This window comes from Nicrophorus vespilloides, unplaced genomic scaffold (genome assembly GCF_001412225.1).
Source record: "Nicrophorus vespilloides isolate i.1.1-1 unplaced genomic scaffold, Nicve_v1.0, whole genome shotgun sequence".
Taxonomy (NCBI): domain Eukaryota; kingdom Metazoa; phylum Arthropoda; class Insecta; order Coleoptera; family Silphidae; genus Nicrophorus; species Nicrophorus vespilloides.
The window spans coordinates 44,087-64,144 of record NW_017096705.1 but is presented as its reverse complement, the minus strand read 5'-3'; the positions used below and the strand labels follow the sequence as shown (position 1 = coordinate 64,144).

Here is a 20,058-nt window from a genome sequence, read left to right as displayed (position 1 = left end):
GTAATAATAGTGGTCAGGGGTATAAACAGAGGTTCATATCCATAATTATATGTTTGTTTAGCAGACAGCTCGGGGCGTAGTTCTTGGGCTTGATGATTGATGGTGGTACTTATCACTCGTGCCAACTGCATTTACAAACGAGAGAGGCCCCACCAACACCACCACCGCTCCGAACACAATCCCCAATAAAAACGGACAGACTGATCACCACCACATACACTCGCTTCATTCTTTATTCTCTTCTCTTTCTCTCTTGTTCTTTTTTTGTTATAGTTGTTGATGTTGACCACATTACGTTTTACTTCCAAAAAACAACCCCCTCGAACCCGAAAAACACTCCTCTAATGCGCCACAAAACACATACATCATCATCCATTTCCCATTACGTCCTCAAATCAATTCACTTTACGTTTCAATTCAAATCACAATCGAAAACAGCCCTCATCCACTTAATGACTTTTTACCAATATTAATTTACTCAAAAACAATGACTTTTTTTTATACAAATTCACAATAATTCTACGATTTAAATTGAATCTATTGCAAGAAATTTATTATGCTTGCTATTTATTGATTTTTAAGAAATTTATTGGTAAAGTTAAGTAAAGAAAATTAAATTGATTACTTATAAAAGTAAATTTTTATTATTTATTATTTGTTTATCACTGAAAATATAGTTTCTATAATTATTTTCTTTGTTATAAAAATTCCAAACATTTTATGTTTGTGCTATTAAAGTTAAGTCAATAAAATTTTATTGATTACTTAAGTAAAGTAAATTTACAAATGGAGTTATTATTAGTTTGTCAATGAACAAAATACATTTTTTATTCTTTCTTTGTTATAATAATTCCATATATTTTATGATTTTTCTAGTAAAGTTAAGTAAATAAAAATATATTGATTACTTAAGTAAAGTAAATTTGCAACTTGAATTCGTTTCTTTTAGGAAGAAAATATATTTCTTTCTTTCTTATAAGAATTGCGTACATTTTTTTATTGTTTTAGTAAAGTTAAGTAAAGAAAATTGCATTGATTACTTAAGTAAAATGTAAACTTTCAAATTATTATTTATCAATGAAGAAAATATAGTTTTTATAAAAAAAATCTTTGTTATATTTTAGTAAAGTTAAGTAAAGAAAATTGCATTGATTACTTAAGTAAAGTAAATTTGCAACTTGAATTATTATTCGTTTCTTTTTTAGTTTTTCAATGAAGAACATATATTTCTTTCATTCTTTTAAGAATTGCATACATTTTAAGATTACTTTAGTAAATTTAAGTGAATAAAATTGTAGTGATTACTTAAATAAAGTAAACTTTCAAATTGAATTATTATTAGTTTATCAATGAAGAAAATATATTTCTTTCATTCTTATAAAAATTGCGTACATTTTATGATTACTTTAGTAAAGTAAACTTTCAAATTGAATTATTATTCGTTTATCAATGAAGAAAATATAGTTTTTATAAAAACATCTTTGTTATATTTTAGTGATGTTAAGTAAAGAGAATTGATTACTTAAGTAAAGTAAATTTGCAACTTGAATTCGTTTCTTTTTTAGTTTTTCAATGAAGAAAATATATTTCTTTCTTTCTTATAAGAATTGCGTACATTTTGTTATTGTTTTAGTAAAATTAAGTAAATTAAATTACATTGATTACTTAAGTAAAGTAAACTTTCAAATTGAATTATTATTAGTTTATCAATGAAGAAAATATAGTTTTTATAAAAACATCTTTGTTATATTTTAGTGATGTTAAGTAAAGAAAATTGATTACTTAAGTAAAGTAAATTTGCAACTTGAATTCGTCTCTTTTTTAGTTTTTCAATGAAAAAAATATATTTCTTTCTTCCTTATAAGAATTGCGTACATTTTTTGATTGTTTTACTAAAGTTAAGTAAATAAAATTACATTGATTACTTAAGTAAAGTAAACTTTCAAATTGAATTATTATTAGTTTATCAATGAAGAAAATATAGTTCTTATAAAAAAAACTTTGTTATATTTTAGTAAAGTTAAGTAAAGAAAATTGCATTGATTACTTAAGTAAAGTAAATTTGCAACTTGAATTATTATTCGTTTCCTTTTTAATTTTTCAATGAAGAAAATATATTTCTTTCTTTCCTATAAGAATTGCGTACATTTTTTGATTGTTTTAGTAAAGTTAAGTAAAGAAAATTGCATTGATTACTTAAGTAAAATGTAAACTTTCAAATTGAATTATTATTTATCAATGAAGAAAATATAGTTTTTATAAAAAAAAATCTTTGGTATATATTAGTAAAGATAAGTAAAGAAAATTGCATTGATTACTTAAGTAAAGTAAATTTGCAACTTGAATTATTATTCGTTTCCTTTTTACTTTTTCAATGAAGAAAATATATTTCTTTCTTATAAGAATTGCGTACATTTTCTTATTGTTTTAGTAAAGTTAAGTAAATAAAATTGCATTGATTACTTAAGTAAAATGTAAACTATCAAATTGAATTATTATTAGTTTTTCAATGAAGAAAATTTAAACGTTGACAAGTGGGATTGAGTGAGGAGGCATGTGGAGTGGATTGTAACAGACAGAAAATAGCGATTTGATGTAATCACGTTAATAAAATACTGCTACGATCCTATTTAATATAATTAATGTTATATGCAAAGCGCAAGAGAAGTTTCCATACATATACATTTATTTATTTATACGACCAAAATGGGAATCTCGAGATGGGAATACGTGAAGCAAATAAACAAACATGTTGTTTTGCTGGAAGCTCTCGGACTCAGTGGGCCGAAACGGACGTCGATCAGCCCACCTATGGGACTTAATTAAATGTTTTCCATGTTTGAAATATAAATATAATATTAATGTCCCTTTTTTTTTGCATCAACGCACGCATCCATCAAAATATAAAAATCTTCGTTCGACTATAAAAGATGCAAGATTTCTTGTGTTTCTTCTTGTGCATCCCTTGTATAGACGACGCGACGGGATAAGCATCCCTTTTTGGGGGTAAATACGGACCCTTTTCGTCCTTTTTTTCTCTTTTCCTCGACGGGGAACCGTCGTAGTAAAACTCGACTTTCCTTAAATTATTTACGACCCTACCTTGTTACGTGTCATCACCCCGCGCGTATACACACACACATCTCTTCGCCGCGGGAACTTTTTACGAGCAAACCGTGTCCAAAATTAAATGGACAATAATAATTCCGACATCTATCTGCGCGACAGATCTCCGCCAGAGAACTGAAAAATCGTAAAAGACAAAACGTAAAGGAAAGACGAAATGGAGAGTAGTGACGAATAGGAATAGATATAATAAATTCATGGAAGAAAGGGAGAGTAAAGTTACGTTATACATTTCAACAACAAAAAAAAACGATTTTTTATAATTCACAATGCGTTCAGATTCTTAAAAAACGCTTTGTTTCTAGGAGTCTCAAAATTGGAAACTTGGAAACAAAAAAGGTTATTTAAAACTTTCAAAATCAATTAATTCTTAAATTAATGAGTATAAATCATTTCAAGTAATTAGAAAATATTCAAAATTTATTAAATTTGCAATATTTAAATTGTGAACAATTTTAAACTTTTTGAAGATGATTCAAAATGTAGAACAAATTTTAAGAAAATGTATTGGATTTTACTTCTCTGTATTCCATTTTCTTGAAGTTGCCAATATTTTTGTTTTTTAAGACATAAATAAAGTGTTTGCATTTGCTTCTATAAAAATCAATTGAAATTTTGAACAATTTTCAACTAATTAAAGATGATTCAAAATTTAGAATCAAATTGTGGAAAATGTATTGGATTTTACTTCTCTTTGTTCCATTTTCTTATAGTTATCAATATTTTTGTTTATGAAGTCATAAATAATGCATTTGCATTTGCTTCTATAAAAATCAATTGAAATTTTGAACAATTTTCAACTAATTAAAGATGTTTCAAAATTTAGAATCAAATTGTATAAAATGTACTAGATTTTACTTCTCTTTATTCCATTTTCTTGGTGCAACCAATATTTGTTTTTATGAAGACGTAAATAAAATATTTGCATTTGTTTCTATAAAAATCAATTGAAATTTCGAACAATTTTCAACATATTAAAGATGATGCAAAATTAAGAATAAAATTGTAGAAAATGTATTGGATTTTACTTGTCTTTATTCCATTTTCTTATAGTTACCAATATTTTTGTTTCTGAAGACATAAATAAAGTGTTCGCTTTTGCTTGTATAAAAATCAAATGAAATTTTGTACAATTTTCAAATTATTAAAGATGATTCAAAATTGTGAAGAAAATATATCAAATTTTACTTAAAAACTGGAATTTTTATATATTTTTATCTACTATGAAGACAGAAATTTTAAATGTTACAATGAAATTATTACTGAATTTACTGAAAGTTTGTTATAAAGTAGATTATAAATATAAATTTAACTTATTCATGTTTGAGAAACTTTAAATATTAAAGAAAACAAAGTTGCTTTCCTGAAATAACTTGATTAAATTTGTTGAAAATTAGAATTCCAATTAGTAAACTCTACTCAAAAAAAAATTAAGTATAAATTAGAAGCGAACACACGTTTTCGTGCAGGTGTTTTGGTAACATTTTTCGGATTTTATTGAATTTCCTGAAGTGAACAGACAGGTGTTTTTTTTTTCCACAGTTCTGAAGCTGTGATCATTTAAGTCCCAAAAAATTAATAAAATGTGAGCTTCTTCAATTATTGCCAAATAAAATGCAGACGCAATAAGAGCAAAAAAAAAATGAGAAATTGAAGATAAAATAAAGTCGGATGGAAGGGCGTGGCGGAATTTCGTGAAATACAGCGGGAAGAATAATTTTCTTTTGATTATCTCATGTTTCGAGAGTGGAGGAAAACTTACGGCCTCCATCAATTACTTCTTAAGCTCATAATCGCGAAATTCACGACTTTATCGGTATGAGCAGCAGCAGCAGCAACGAGAGACTCAGATATAAAACGAACGGAATATTTTCCTTCCCTGAGAAAAAGAGAGTCTCTTCTCCGACTTTCCTGACTGCTGTTTGTCCTCTTCTCAGCTTCTTCTCGATTCTTTTTTTTTTTCTTCTTCTCTCTGTTTTGTCGGAGCGTTATTATTATTATTACGAACGGCGTTATCCTCTTAGGCCGTTCCTTCTTGTTTTAAGTGCGATAATAAAATTTCAAAATGTCTTTGTCGGTTTGACCCCGAAGTAACTTTTCAGCTCATTATCTCATAATTATTTTTATGGTCTGTCCTCTCAGGCAAATTACGAGCCGACGGCGCGACGCGAACCAAAGATAATTTATTGTAAATAAATAACAACAACAGCAGCAGCAGAAACAACAACAACAACAACAATTTTCTTGTTACAAACTCGAAGCCCGAATCGCACAATCGATGTTATTATTAAAGCAAGCGCGTCTACTACATTGAGCAGATAATGTTTTAATTAGAAAACGTGAATTATGAAACAACTTTTCTTTATACACATTTATACATATATATTTTTTTTTTAATTACAAATTTGTTTTCTGAGATACGGAGGAGCCGCGTTTGTCGGCACGAACCATTAACATAATTTCATCAGCTCAGATTAACACCGATCCGGGCATAAATTTCTGGATGGGACGCAGCGAAATCGTAAATATCGTCACGTTACGTAATCATTTCTGTCCTCTTTCCCGTTGCCAACAGAATTCCTCACTTCACATTTTCCAAACAGAAAAAATAAATTTGCAATTTACGAACGATTAACGATCGTTGCATGTCGCATTCGAAAAATTCTAATTCGCGTTTCACGTGTCTACTGTATATCGTTTGTTATATAATAACGTTTAACCAAATATTTACTAAATTACATCATACAAATTCGCTTTCAAATACTTTTTACTTTATATATTAATCGGGATGTTCAATCTTTTGCAAATTGCGTTGAGAAATTGATTCGATTTTTGCCTGAAACCTATTGGGAATTCCCAATTAACTCGAAGTGTATTTCTTGATTTATTGGTCTTAAGATCAATCTCTAATTTATTCGGCGATGAAGATAAAAACATATATATATATATAGTAAAACGTGTATGATGATGTTGATGATGATGAAGAGGAATAAGTGAAAACATGATTTATTGAGACCTAAAGCGCTCAAGATGATTTATACTTGAAATTTATCAAAATCCATACTTAACAGATTTTTTTTTGTTGCATTACAAATTATGTTTGCAAATTTTATTAATTATTTATTAACTATTAGAAAACATTCAAAAACTCAAATTTCAAATTTTTAACAATGTACTAAATGTCTATAGTTGTCTAAAGTTTTTTTCAAAAGTTATATAAACAATTTTTTTTCTATTAAATTTAAAAAATGTATTCAAATAATTCTATTATTTATTAAAACTATGGAATTATTAAAACTTTTCGAGTGTTTCAAAATATCTTCAATTTGTTAAAAATTTAGAAAGAATCTGGATTTTTTTTTTGATTTATTTAAACTATAGAAAGTATTGGTTATGACATTAACAAAGTAGGTGTTGTTTAAATTATTGAAGTTGATGTTTAGTAAAAGTTGGAAAAGTTGATTTCTTTCATTAACAAAACTATCTGAAAGTTATGAACTATATTCAAGTTGTTGAAGATGTGTGTATAAAGTAGGTGTTGCATAAATAACGAAACAGTTTGACAGTTGCAAATTTGATCAATTAAATGTGTGTTAAAAGCATGTACGAACATGTTATGAAGACGCGTACGTCGGATATAGATCATATCGTGAAATGGTAATGGATTTAATTGAGAGTTAGTGAGATGTTTGAGACTGGTCGGAGGATGTGGCGGCGCTTCCTGTGCGTAGGATTAAGATTGATATTGAGGATTCTCGGTGCAAATGAAGTTATTAGCCAGCGGTAATCGATTCGAATCGCGAGGCGATATCGATTAAACCAATTAATATTTTTAATGGTCGCCCCCCGTTTCCCTGAGGGGGCACGACCATCGCGTTTTTGCCCACCCGTTGAGCACGTTTCCTCGACTCGACTCCAGGAAAAAGGGTGAAAAACTTGGAGGAACGGTGGAAACCCATCCGCGTCGCCTCTAATTGGCATTGACGGACGCTTTTCGACTTTATCGCCGTTATTAACGTGTAAGTGATAACACTCTAACTATGTATACACATGTTCCGTTCGCCGTTATTAACATTTTTAATGCTTATTACTGGCCTTCTCTTTGCGCTCGCTCTCCTTCCATCTCGCGAATCCTTGTCTCGCTCGCACTCACGCTCGATCCTTCCAATCACCTCCTCCTCCAACCTTCTTCTACGACCACGACGACTGCCGCAAAGACAGATGGATAATTGTCCTGGCGACCTGTTTTTGCGCGGATCGCGGCAATTATTTCCTCCACTCTCACTCCTTTCCGCCGCCGCCACGTCTCTCCCACCGAAAACGCCAACCAACATTTCTCTTTTGCTCGTCTCGCACTTTCCGGACAATTCGCGTTTGCCAATCAATTACCATCGTCCAACTAGAAATGATCCAAAATCATATGGAAACTTCATCCATAAACTGATATAAATTCATACCATTTACGATCACAGCTTTATCCATCAAAACCATTATAAAAACAAAATAGTATAGTGTATATATTAATACATTATCCTTAACGTTTTATTACTATACTTTCGTATCAATACTTATTTAATCTTCTTCATTAATTTTACAACTTGCAAGAATGAAATTTAAATCTCTTATTGATATTAAAACAATTGGATTAATAAAATGTAACGATTTTTATACAATTATTTACTTGAAATAACAGAATTTCTTAATTTGTTTTGTAATTAGTTTCAATTAATGTCATTTTGTATGAAGTAAAAATAATAACGTTTGATATATTCGAAGTTTCGTATCAATACTTATTTAATCTTAATTTTACAACTTGCAAGAATGAAATACAATAACAAAAACCGAAATATCATATTGAATTGTTAGAAATAAATTCAATATTTTAATGCAAATTGAAGTCAATTCTTCAATTAATTAATTTAATTATCAAGATATTGATTATATGATGATCACGGTAATCAAAAAAGTACTAATTATAAGATGATTGATAAGTGGAATTCTGGAAGTTTGTTTGTTTTTTTTGGATGAAGGAAAATGCTGTAGAAATTTCGGACTCATAAATCCTACTTTAACGCGCGTGGAACCGTTTAAAGCGAGCTATTTGTTTTACAAATTAAAAGCCGCGAACCGTGAACCATTCGTTTTCTCTCTTAATTCCTCTCTCTATTTTTTTTTATATATTTTTCTGCATTTGCTCCGTTTTCATAGCTATAGACTCCCGCGGATCATTAAAATAAAACCGAGAGACCCGACGGTTTATTTGCTCTTCGCTTCGGCGAGGAGGTTCATCGGGTTATTATGACTAAAACAAGAAAGGAGAAGTAGAGATGAGGAGGTGAAAAAAATTGAAAATAAGATTAAAAAAGAACGGACTGGATTGTGAAGAAGGTGAAGTTGCGGTGTGTCCGTTTCGCGTTCGAACTCTATGGTCCGCGACGAGGTTGGCGCCACCGCGCCACGCCTCCGCGACTCTTCACCACCGCCGCGCGACCCTCTGGATACAGTGTACCATCATCCGTATACACTAACCATATCAGAGAACCATCCCAATCCGTTCGCGATGCAGAGATGCAGAGGGAGACGGGATTCATGTGGACCCCCCTTCGAGTCGGCCCCCCTTCGACCGCTGATTTAATTACGCTCATCTCATTTCTCGTCCCCCCAGTACACATTTTTTTTTTCGTTTCTTCCACCTTGATTTTTTTTTTATTATTATTATATTCACATTGTTTTATTGCCGCCGCTGCAGCAGAAGAAGACCGGTACCGAAACGGAGAGCAAAAAGGAATTTAATTTATAGCTCCTCCGATTCTTCGTGAATACGAAGAGGAGGAGGACAAATTATTTAATTGGAAAAAATCTTGTCTTTTTTTCTTCGAATACCTGTTAGTAGTATATTTATATTTTTTTTTATTCATCCTCTTTCTTTATTTTTTATTTTTCGTCCAAAACGTCGCTTCCGTGACTGGGGATTACAACTGTAAGTCGGCTAATTCAATTAAGGCAAATCGAAACCCCGTAACTCGGTCACGGCGTTACGCAACCCCGAGCGAACAACTTCAACAAGAGTGACAAAATTGTGTTTTAAAGTTTTTTGTGGTTGAAAATGATATAGAGAAACCACAAATTCTTATAGAAATAGTATTGATTAATTAATTAATAAGTATTGAAAAATTAATCTTCTTAAGAAAGCTAAAATAAATTGGATTAAGAAAGTCTTAAATAAATGTACATAGAAATTATTGCTTAATGAGAGATTAAGATTTTAGGACCCGAGCGAACAACTTCCAAGAGTGACAAAATTGTGTTTTAAAGTGGTTGAAAATGATATAGAGAAACCACAAATTCTTATAAAAATAATAGTATTGATTATCCGAAATAAAAGATTATCAATACTAGTAAATCAAAAATTAATCTTCTTAAGAAAGCTAAAATAAAATTGGATTAAGAAAGTCTTAAATAAATGTACAGAGAAATTATTGCTTTTGTAGCATTTAATGAGAGATTGAGATTTTAGGACCCGAGCGAACAACTTCCAAGAGTGACAAAAGTGTGTTTTAAATTGGTTGAAAATGATATAGAGAAACCACAAATTCTTATAGAAATAATATTGATTATCCGAAATAAAAGATTATCAATACTAATAAATCAAAAATTAATCTTCTTAAGAAAGCTAAAATAAAATTGGATAAAGAAAGTCTTAAATAAATGTACATAGAAATTATTGCTTTTGTAGCATTTAATGAGAGATTGAGATTTTAGGACCCGAGCGAACAACTTCCAAGAATGACAAAATTGTGTTTTAAAATGCGAGTTTTTGTGGTTGAAAATGATATAGAGAAACCACAAATTCTTATAGAAATAGTATTGATTATCCGAAATAAAAGATTATCAGTACGACTAAATTAAAAATTAATCTTCTTAAGAAAGCTCAAATAAATTGGATTAAGAAAGTCTTAAATAAATGTACGTAGAAATTATTGCTTTTGTAGCATTTAATGAGAGATTGAGATTTTAGGACCCGAGCGAACAACTTCCAAGAGTGACAAAATTGTGTTTTAAAGTGGTTGAAAATGATATAGAGAAACCACAAATTCTTATAGAAATAGTATTGATTATCCGAAATAAAAGATTATCAATACGACTAAATCAAAAATTAATCTTCTTAAGAAAGCTAAAATAAATTGGATTAAGAAAGCCTTAAATAAATGTACATAGAAATTATTGCTTTTGTAGCATTTAATGAGAGATTGAGATTTTAGGACCCGAGCGAACAACTTCCAAGAGTGACAAAATTGTGTTTTAAAGTGGTTGAAAATGATATAGAGAAACCACAAATTCTTATAGAAATAATATTGATTATCCGAAATAAAAGATTATCAATACTAGTAAATCAAAAATTAATCTTCTTGAGAAAGCTAAAATAAATTGGATTAAGCAAGTCTTAAATAAATGTACAGAGAAATTATTTCTTTTGTAGCATTTAATGAGAGATTAAGATTTTAGGACCCGAGCGAACAACTTCCAAGAGTGACAAAATTGTGTTTTAAAGTGGTTGAAAATGATATAGAAAAACTTCAAATTCTTATAGAAATAGTATTGATTATCCGAAATAAAAGATTATCAATACGACTAAATCAAAAATTAATCTTCTTAAAAAAGCTAAAATAAATTGGATTAAGAAAATCTTAAATAAATGTACATAGAAATTATTGCTTTTGTAGCATTTAATGAGAGATTAAGATTTTAGGACCCGAGCGAACAACTTCCAAGAGTGACAAAATTGTGTTTTAAAGTGGTTGAAAATTATATAGAGAAACCACAAATTCTTATAGAAATAGTATTGATTATCCGAAATAAAAGATTATCAATACTAATAAATCACAAATTAATCTTCTTAAGAAAGTTAAAATAAATTGGATTAAGAAAGTCTTAAATAAATGTACATAGAAATTATTGCTTTTGTAGCATTTAATGAGAGTTTGAGATTTTAGGATTATCTATATTAAATTCACTTTAATAATTGAAATTTAATGTAACGATTTTTATACAATTATTTACTTGAAATAATAGACTTTCTTAATTTGTTCTTTAATTAGTTTCAATTAATGTCATTTTGTATGAAGTAAAAATAATAACGTTTTGATATATTCGAATTGTATAAAATATTGTTTGTGTTTTTAACAAGGTATGGAATATATGAATATTGTGCTTGTGAATGCGGCAATAAACCTAAAAATGGGATGAAAATAAGTTTGTATGGGAGTTTTGTAAAAGGCATTGGAAAACTGGAATAAGAAAAGAAAAATATGTGCAAGGACAATCGTTTATCGGAATAGGATTGGTGCGGGGAGAGGTGAAATGATGGTATGGAAGGTGGAAAAAGGTCGGTTAATTTATGTGATTCGCGACGTTTAATCTCTTTCCTCGCTAATTTATTGCCTCGATTGTGTTTGGTGACAAACCCCCAGGATACGAGGAGAATGAATACACGTAGAGGCGGCGGCGGCGGTGGCGGCATGCGACGACGACTTAAAACCGTGGATTTGGCGGATAAAAGCACGACGATTTAATCCTCTAATTAGCGGAGGCTCTGAGACATGCCGCGACATCCGATGATGTCTTATTAAAATTAATATTTCATTTGCATAATTGATTACCGCTCGTCAGACCGGACCATTTCATCTCACTCTCTTTATCTCTCTCTTTTTCTCTCTTATTTAAAGTCTACACTTCTTGTTTGTCCCGTGATCCGTGATCTTGAAGAGGATCGGAGAGAACATTTGCGCGACGACTTCGACTTCGCTGCCTGCGTGCAAAATGTTAGACAACGTGCGCAAAGTCTCTCTTTCCTCAGAGCGAAAGCGTCGACTTTATAATTACCTTCGGATAAGGGAATTATTTCAATATTTTATATACCTCACACCGCTTAACGGCCGGGTTATAAATAATCGCGAGGCTCAAAAGGTGCCGCGGCGCCCCTCACCAACCCCCCCAACAGAACCCCACCGCTTCACATCCACGGCCCAACCAACGGAACCGACTCCTTTTTAATAACCGCATTTGCGTTAAATTATCATTCCTCTCCTTTTACATTTATTCTCATTTAGTTTTTTTTTAATTTTTTGTAAAAACTCCACTTCATTACTAATCTCCTCTAACTTCATTAACTCACATCCTAATCCTTTGCGCATTTCTCGCTCATTCATTCTCAAATCCAATTAATATTTGTTATACTAATAATGTTATTCGCTTTGTCACGATTACTATAATTGATACCCAATTTTTATGGACTTGACACATTTCATTGCAAATTTCATTTATAAATGGTTACAAGGACTTTCCACATTTCATTTTAAGTCTTTTAGGGGACATACATTGTCTTTTGAACATATCTAATGGGATATTATTATAATTATCTATAAAATGTACAGGAAATTAATGAATTTGATAGGGCAATAATTGTTGTAATAATTAAAAATTAAATTATGCTCAAGTGCGTTGGGTAAATATGGGGAAGGTATGGTTTTTATATAAGGATGAAAACTTTGCCCCACAGTGAAGTAGTTTTTTTTTCTGTTGAAGTGTGCTAGTTTTAGAACAATGGGATTAATATTAATCTTGCATCAAGTGAAAGGGTGGAAAGATATGCGTTTGAAAGAGTGGAGAAGAAAAAGAGAAGAACGTTGTCGTCGTCGTTGTTGTTGTTATTGCAGCGTATGTATCCTTCTTCTTTTCATCGTCCTCTTTGATGAGTACTCGTTTTTAATTGATAAAATTCTTGAGTGCGTGTTGATATCTACGTCGCATGGGTGGCTATCTGTCGGCGTCGCGTTCCAACCAAAGACACCAGTTTTACATTAAGGTAGTAACGTATCTGGGAAGCTACTGTGGAAGATAACGAGGACAGCGGTCCAGAGCAGCGGCCGAACGGATGAGAACCACCTCACCAGGTGCTCGACTCGTCCGGACGACTGGTCCTTTTAAGCTCATCTCTCGCGCGCACACACTCTCACACACATCGTCACTAAGTGATAATGTACTACTCAACTGGTGTTGAAATGTTAAATAATATTAAGCGGCTTTGCCTTTCTCGAAGATGACTTGAGGATGATCATCATCTGGAGTGGTTGAAGGTATGGAGGAGATAGACGCGGAATGGAATTGTTTCCTTCAATATTTAATGATCGCGCAGGGGTCGCACGCCCTTACAAAACAGTCGTTCTCTCTATGAAGCTTTGGTAAGATACGAAGGGCGAGTTGGAGGAGGAGAAGGAGGGAAATTCTTCCGAGTATGCTGTAATTTAATTTATCGGTTCTGGAGCAAACGAGCCGTTCTAAAGTGATAAACTTGAAGCGAAGTAACTAAGTTCGCGCTCCACGGATGATGCCAGGAGGACGAGGAGGAGGAAGAGGAGTAAGAGGGTCGCCCTCTACAACCATGTGCAGGAAGTAAGGAAGAGCGAGATCAATGTCTGAGTTTCCGGTGCGGTTAGGTTAGCCCAGCAGCACCCTCTCCCTTTTCGAGAACTCTTCCTCTTCTCATTCTTCAACCGTGATCCGTCCATTCCGCAAAGCAGTATTCGCGTTATTATTACCATGCATTATTATTATCATCATCTGGAACTCATCCAGGGCTCCGCCAAATGCACACGGAACACCTGCTAGTCACATCGTGTGCGTCCAAACACCGAGACCACCAAGCCTGAGGACTCGGCTCGGACACAAATCATCGATCGCTTTCGATGGGAAGAAAACCACGAACGAACGAAAGAAACGGGTTCTCTCCTCTTTTCTCTTCTCTCGCTCCGTTCTCTCTGCATACTGCCTTTTTTTTTTTCCCTTTCCCTCCTGCTCGCAGCGAAGCCCGACTTCCGGAAACGCGAGTGTGAGAAAGAAGGCGCCTTCTGCTATTTTATTCAAATCGCACATACACTCGTACAAACCGCTAACCAACAGGTATCGATCTTCGGAGGCGAAAGCATCCGATTTCGCTTTCTGGAGATCCAGACGTCTGGCAGATGATGTCCGACTAATTGAAGATCACTTAACTAATACGACGTGACGTCTTTAATTAGGAGAGTCCGGATTCGATTCAATTACTACCTTCCATCATTCCATCAAATCTACTCAACTACTAACCTTATAACTTACTTCCTCATGTACAAGATTTGAAAAAAATCTAATAATATTTTATTTCCTGATTTGGATTTTATCATTTCAAAAACTTACTTTTATAGCAAAAACCGTTCCAATAATATTTTAATAAAATTTATTTATAATTTTCAATAACAAAAGTTATGATTTAATTGAATATCTTGAAGACTAGAACTTGCAGAATTACAAATTAAGTTTCATAACTTTACACAAATCTTAAATTGTGTCTTGAAACATGCGTTGTGTTTAAATCTCTAAAAATGCAATAATTTTAACATACAATTATGGTTTTATTTGTTTGTATGCAATAAATGTGTTGTATCCTGTTATATAAACAGGACTTGATGGACTTGACACATTTGATTGCAAATTTTATTTATAAATGGACTTTCCACATTTCATTTTTACTTTAAATCTTTTAGGGGAGATACATTGTCCCACCTTTTGAACATATAATCGGATATTATTATAATTATCTATAAAATGTACAGGAAATTAATGAATTTGGTAGGGCAATAATTGTTATAATAATTAAAAATTTAATTATGCTCAAGTGCGTTGGGTAAATATGGGGAAGGTATGGTTTTTATATAAGGATGAAAACTTTGAATATCTTGAAGACTGGAACTTGTATAATTACAAAGTAAGTTTCATAACTTTACACAAATCTTAAATTGTGTCTTGAATCATGCGTTGTGTTTAAATCTCTAAAAATGCAATAATTTTAACTTGATTTAGCATACAATTATGGTTTTATTTGTTTGTATGCAATAAATGTGTTGTATCCTGTTATACAAACCTTGAAGAAGAAATCGTGGATTAAATGAATTTCTGCTATTGAAAAAAATAACAATTTTCCATTGTCTCTTGTTGTTGTTGTTATTGTTTGTCATCGATTTGGATTAATTAAGGAAAGAATATTGAGTGAATAATAAACTTTAATTAATCCCAATTATCGTCTCACGCATCGTCGTTCTTCTCTCGGGGTTAATGTGTTTTTTATGTGTCTCCGAATCGGTCGGTTCCACCCCAATTTAATGTGGAAATAAAATTAAAAAAAAAGTTCGTTTTTTTTTTTGTTATATAAGAAAAGAGGAGAAAACCGGTAGCCGAACGGGCATTAAGTAAGCGCGTGGAAAGATGAAGGAGAAGAATAAAGAAGGAGAAGCGACACTGCTTAAGTGTTTATCTTTACATACCTCTTCTTCGAAAGATGAGGACCGAGAAAATTAAATACGAAGCGGGGCGAAGAATAAAAAAAAAGATGATGCTGAGAGAGAGAAAGAGATGTAAATAAAAATGAGAGAAGTCGGGTCGGTATGAGGGGACGACCGGTAATTTCTTCTCTGTAGATCCATAAAACGCGGAATGCCATAACTAATCAATAAAGATATATTTTTATGGCGCGCAAGCTAAAGACAATACCGAGAAGTTTCCCCCTGTTCCGAATTTAATTGGTTTTATTTCACGCTAAATTAAGGAATTACAGTACAATTATGCTTCAGATTTTATAGGCCGAGAGAATTCCGCGCGCCCGTCTTTAATTATTATTTTCTCGTTTTGTTGTTCTTTGTTTTTGTGTTCTTGTGATGATGATTCAGACAGGTTTTTTTTTTCAATTTAAAAGTAACGTTGTTCTTCTCTTTTTGTTGCAGACGATACTGAACTCCATGCACAAATACCAGCCGAGGTTTCACCTGGTGAGGGCGAACGACATCCTGAAGCTGCCGTACTCCACGTTCAGGACGTACGTCTTCAAAGAGACGGAATTCATCGCCGTGACGGCCTACCAAAACGAAAAGGTGAGTGTTCTTCCAAAAAGAAAAACAATAATTATTATCATCATTGGGTTTCCAAGAAGAATCCGGAAATTCTGAGCAATTAAATACTAAAAAAAAAAAGACACGTCTAATTTCCAAATGTGAAATGTTATTTCGAAGCTCGAATAGAATTTTTTTTTGATGGTTTCCCTGAAACGATCGTGGTTAGTTAGAAAGCGCGCGCGCGTAACGGCAATGAAAACGAATGAAATGAAACGATGGAGACGAACGTGTAGTGTGGATGGATGGATAGATGGGCGAACGGCACATGTTACGTAATGTCATCGCGTTTTCCATGGAAATTGTTAGCGTAATTATTGGCCCTGACTGATGTATGTTGTTTCTCTCAATTTTGCAGATCACGCAGCTGAAAATCGACAATAATCCTTTCGCGAAGGGCTTCAGGGACACGGGCGCTGGTAAACGGGAAAAAAAGTAAGTATCTTAAGAGTTTCCCAAATTTTCTAAATTTTATACCATAATACATGCATCCAATTTGAAAATCTAGTTTTGATGAATAATCAATAATAAAATTTAGAAATTTTTTTTCTTCAAATTAAACTTTTCTTCACGTTTCTATATTTAGATATCAATCATTACATTAATTTGTAACATAATACTTTCAATGTTATCTTTGAAGATTGATGAATGCAACATATTTCATTATCTTATATAACTTTTGTGTTTTATTATCATTTTAAAATTTTATACTGTTCTTCTATTCTTGAATGTAAATGAAATATATACAAAAAAATGTTACTCAATCTTTCATAAAAATGGATTAAGAAATTAATCATGTTATTATTTTTGGAATAGATTTACATCCATTTGTAACATAATACGTATGAGAGTTATCTCTTAATAATGGAATGCATTTAATTATCTTCTAATTTGATTTAGAATATTTATTGTAAATGAATGAATGTGGTTGGATTAAGCTTCAACAGTTAGGTAGAATATAGCACTAGTTTAGGTTGTTATATAAATAAATGATTTGAGGAAAGAGGATTCCACTGGATCGTTCCTCTTTAAGCCTGACAGAGGATCCGTAATGTATGCATATCACTTACTGTAAATGCAAATTGAGTGAGAGCTAGTGGCGGCAGTGCGTGGACCCCCTAATCTAAATACCCTTTAGTTTTGTGACCTTAAAATAAAATGCCAGGGCCTTAATTCGATACTCTGTTGCACCATCATCGCCGCCCTCTGAAAGTCCTCTCTCTCCCTCCCGTTTCGGAAAATTGCGGCGGTGGCCGCCTGTAATTTTCATTTAGACCTTTTAACACCCCCTGCGACCGCGAGTCACGACGACAGCAGCAAAAAAAAAAATGTAACTGGGAAGTAGGACGAAAAGGAAGAAGCGCCGAAAAGCAACCCTCCCCTGACTGTAGATAAAAAAAAGTAACACACCCTTTAATCAACGCGGGACAAAATGCAAATTCATCCACTTACAGGACCATGTAATAATGTACACAGTTGAGGGAGGATTTGGTGGTGGTGGATGAGGATATATACTTTCTTCCTTAAAATGCACGCTGAACGGTTTTATCTGGGGGTGTAAAATCATCGTGGGGTCGTAATCCGAAAAACCGGTCAATTAAATCCAGTTAGGATGTGCGTCTGGTTGTGAAGATGCCAACCCCTTTTTGTGCGTTTGCTCTAACCACCTCCATCAACCCTGGATCGTCGTGTCGCGCGGTAAATCCATCATCAACCCCCTTCGACCTTAGAACAATGAGCAATTCCTGGGGTGGATGAAGGTGGCGGCATGTCCGTCGCTCCGGTTACTCATCTGTTAGCTACGATTCTCAACCCCTTTCTAATCCCTTTTCACAAACCCAAATTCTGTTTCATCGGGATCAATTTATTGTCACACAAGTTTGCGTAATTGATACAAAACAAGCCGTTTCCCCCTCGGCTAACATAAATGCAATAACCGTTCGTTGTTCAGTACAAATATGCTTCGAAAATGTATTGGTATACATTTTTTTTAGTGTTTCAAGAATGAATCTTAGATTAGGCTTTGGTTTTAAAGTCTTGTAGATTGAGCGTGAAATGGTATAAAGTTGTTTGTATGATTGAAACAGTTTTGTTGGGCGAAGAGACTAATAGTTTGCTTTCTCCTATTGTTACAGGCAAGCTTTGTTAGCGTCCCGGCATCCGGAAGAGAAGACGTCGCATCCGTTGCCGGCGCGAATGTCTGCAGACAGCAGCACGGTGTCAAAGACGGACGACAGCGAGTTGGACGTGGTCGGAACGGCGGACAGCCCGAGGCCGAGTCTGCATCCACCCACGCCCATCACTTCCATGAACCTCTCAGGTAATAAACCACCACCACTTGAGTTTGACAATTGGCTAACTTCTTGTTGTTGTTTATTTGTTATTAACAGGACACGATGACGATTTGAGGCGTCGATTGCACGACGACTCCGGATCCGAATCCAGCTGCTCGGAATCACCTGGTAGCACGGCCTTCAGACCCAGAGCTTCGACGCCGACGAAGGAAGGACCCGGACCATCGAATCCAGCAGGCGAGTACCCATCGCCGAATATATCCGTGGGTCCGCCGATCCATCCACCTCCGCATCTGTTGCCATACCTGTATCCACCTGGGATGTACCCGGGAGCCGGAGGACCGCCGTTCGGGCCTCCTCTGTCCCTCTTCACCGGATCACACGCGCCCGGTATGAACCCGAGCCTCCTCTTCAACGCACAGCTAGCACTCGCTGCTCAACATCCGGCCCTCTTCTCGCACTACTCGAATCTGGCCCATCCGAACCCGCACGGTCACCATCTGTCGCCCACCTCGCCGCTCCACAACCACCTGAAGGGCGGCCACAGGTTCACCCCGTACACCCTGCCCAACAACACGGTGAGCTCTTCGCCGTTGGGCAGCGCCTTCGAGACGGTCACCCCAGGTTCGCAAACGAGGAGCCTCAGCAATTCACCGTCGGGGAAGGTGCGCAGCGCTTCGGTTTCACCACCCATCAGGCCGAGCACCGCCTCCCCCAAACCCGAAACCGCCTCCAGTCCCAGCGACCTCAAGAGCATAGAAAAGATGGTCAACGGCCTCGACGTTAAGCAGACGGAAGACGCGGACAAATAGCACTCGACCACCCCCAAACCGTACTCTCGAGCTTAAGACAAACATCAATAACAACAACAACAACATCAGGAAATGGTGCTAAGCGGGAGACACTTTCAATATAAATAAACAAAGAGACAAATTATATATATATATAAAAAAAAAACACACACACATTCGATATTGTTTCCAAAGGATTTGAATCAATTATATTCTAAAGAAGAAACTTAAACCATAAAGTGCTTTTCCTATGATAGCTTATTGCTGACGAAGAAGGAGAAAAATTTATATATATATATATTATAAATAATACAAGTACAAAAAGTGAATTGTATCATAATATTTGTACCCGGAATTATGTTCGTTTCGAAACCGCTCGCATTTCAATTAACTATAATTTCCTCCCAACAAAAACAAACTGTTAATTTGATGGAACCTCTTTAATTTATACATAAAATTAATTGTTTTCTTGGTGCTCACACGACTTGATTTTCGTTTAGTTATATAATTCAGACCAGTCTGCACCGCTTCCATTTACCAAACGAAACATTGCAAACTAACTAACATAAATAAATGGAAGCGGTTCACACAGCGAAACTCCCAAAACGCAGGGATTTACATACATTATATTATATATATATATTATACATAAAGAAGATGAAGAAAAAATAAACTTAGTGTTCCTTTAATTAAATTAAATTTAAAGATGAATGAAAAAAAAAAAGTGAAAATTACATAACAAATATGAATAAACTTACTAAAGTAACGATTGAGGAAAGTGTACATAGCGTTTAATCCCACTTATTAATTATAAATATATATATATATGAAATAAAAATTATGATAAATGTAAGAACAATATTTTGTAAA

The 20,058-nt window shown here is 33.7% G+C and overlaps 1 protein-coding gene across 8 annotated transcripts in view; it reads left to right on the top strand.

The window, feature by feature from the left end:
• LOC108557942 (optomotor-blind protein) overlaps positions 1–19,833 on the top strand; it is a 59,001-nt gene extending 39,168 nt beyond the window's left edge. For 2 of the 8 annotated variants that reach the window (XM_017914692.1, XM_017914689.1), the window contains exons 4-7: positions 15,939–16,085; positions 16,462–16,538; positions 18,233–18,423; positions 18,494–19,832. In XM_017914692.1, coding sequence (XP_017770181.1) covers positions 15,939–16,085; positions 16,462–16,538; positions 18,233–18,423; positions 18,494–19,209 — 1,131 coding nt within the window. In that variant the 3' untranslated portion in view covers positions 19,210–19,832. Of the gene's footprint in view, positions 1–15,938; positions 16,086–16,461; positions 16,539–18,232; positions 18,424–18,493 lie in introns of all 8 variants that reach the window. The other 6 variants (XM_017914691.1, XM_017914688.1, XM_017914686.1 and 3 more) reach the window with 5 other exon arrangements.
• Positions 19,834–20,058: the final 225 nt, after the last annotated feature.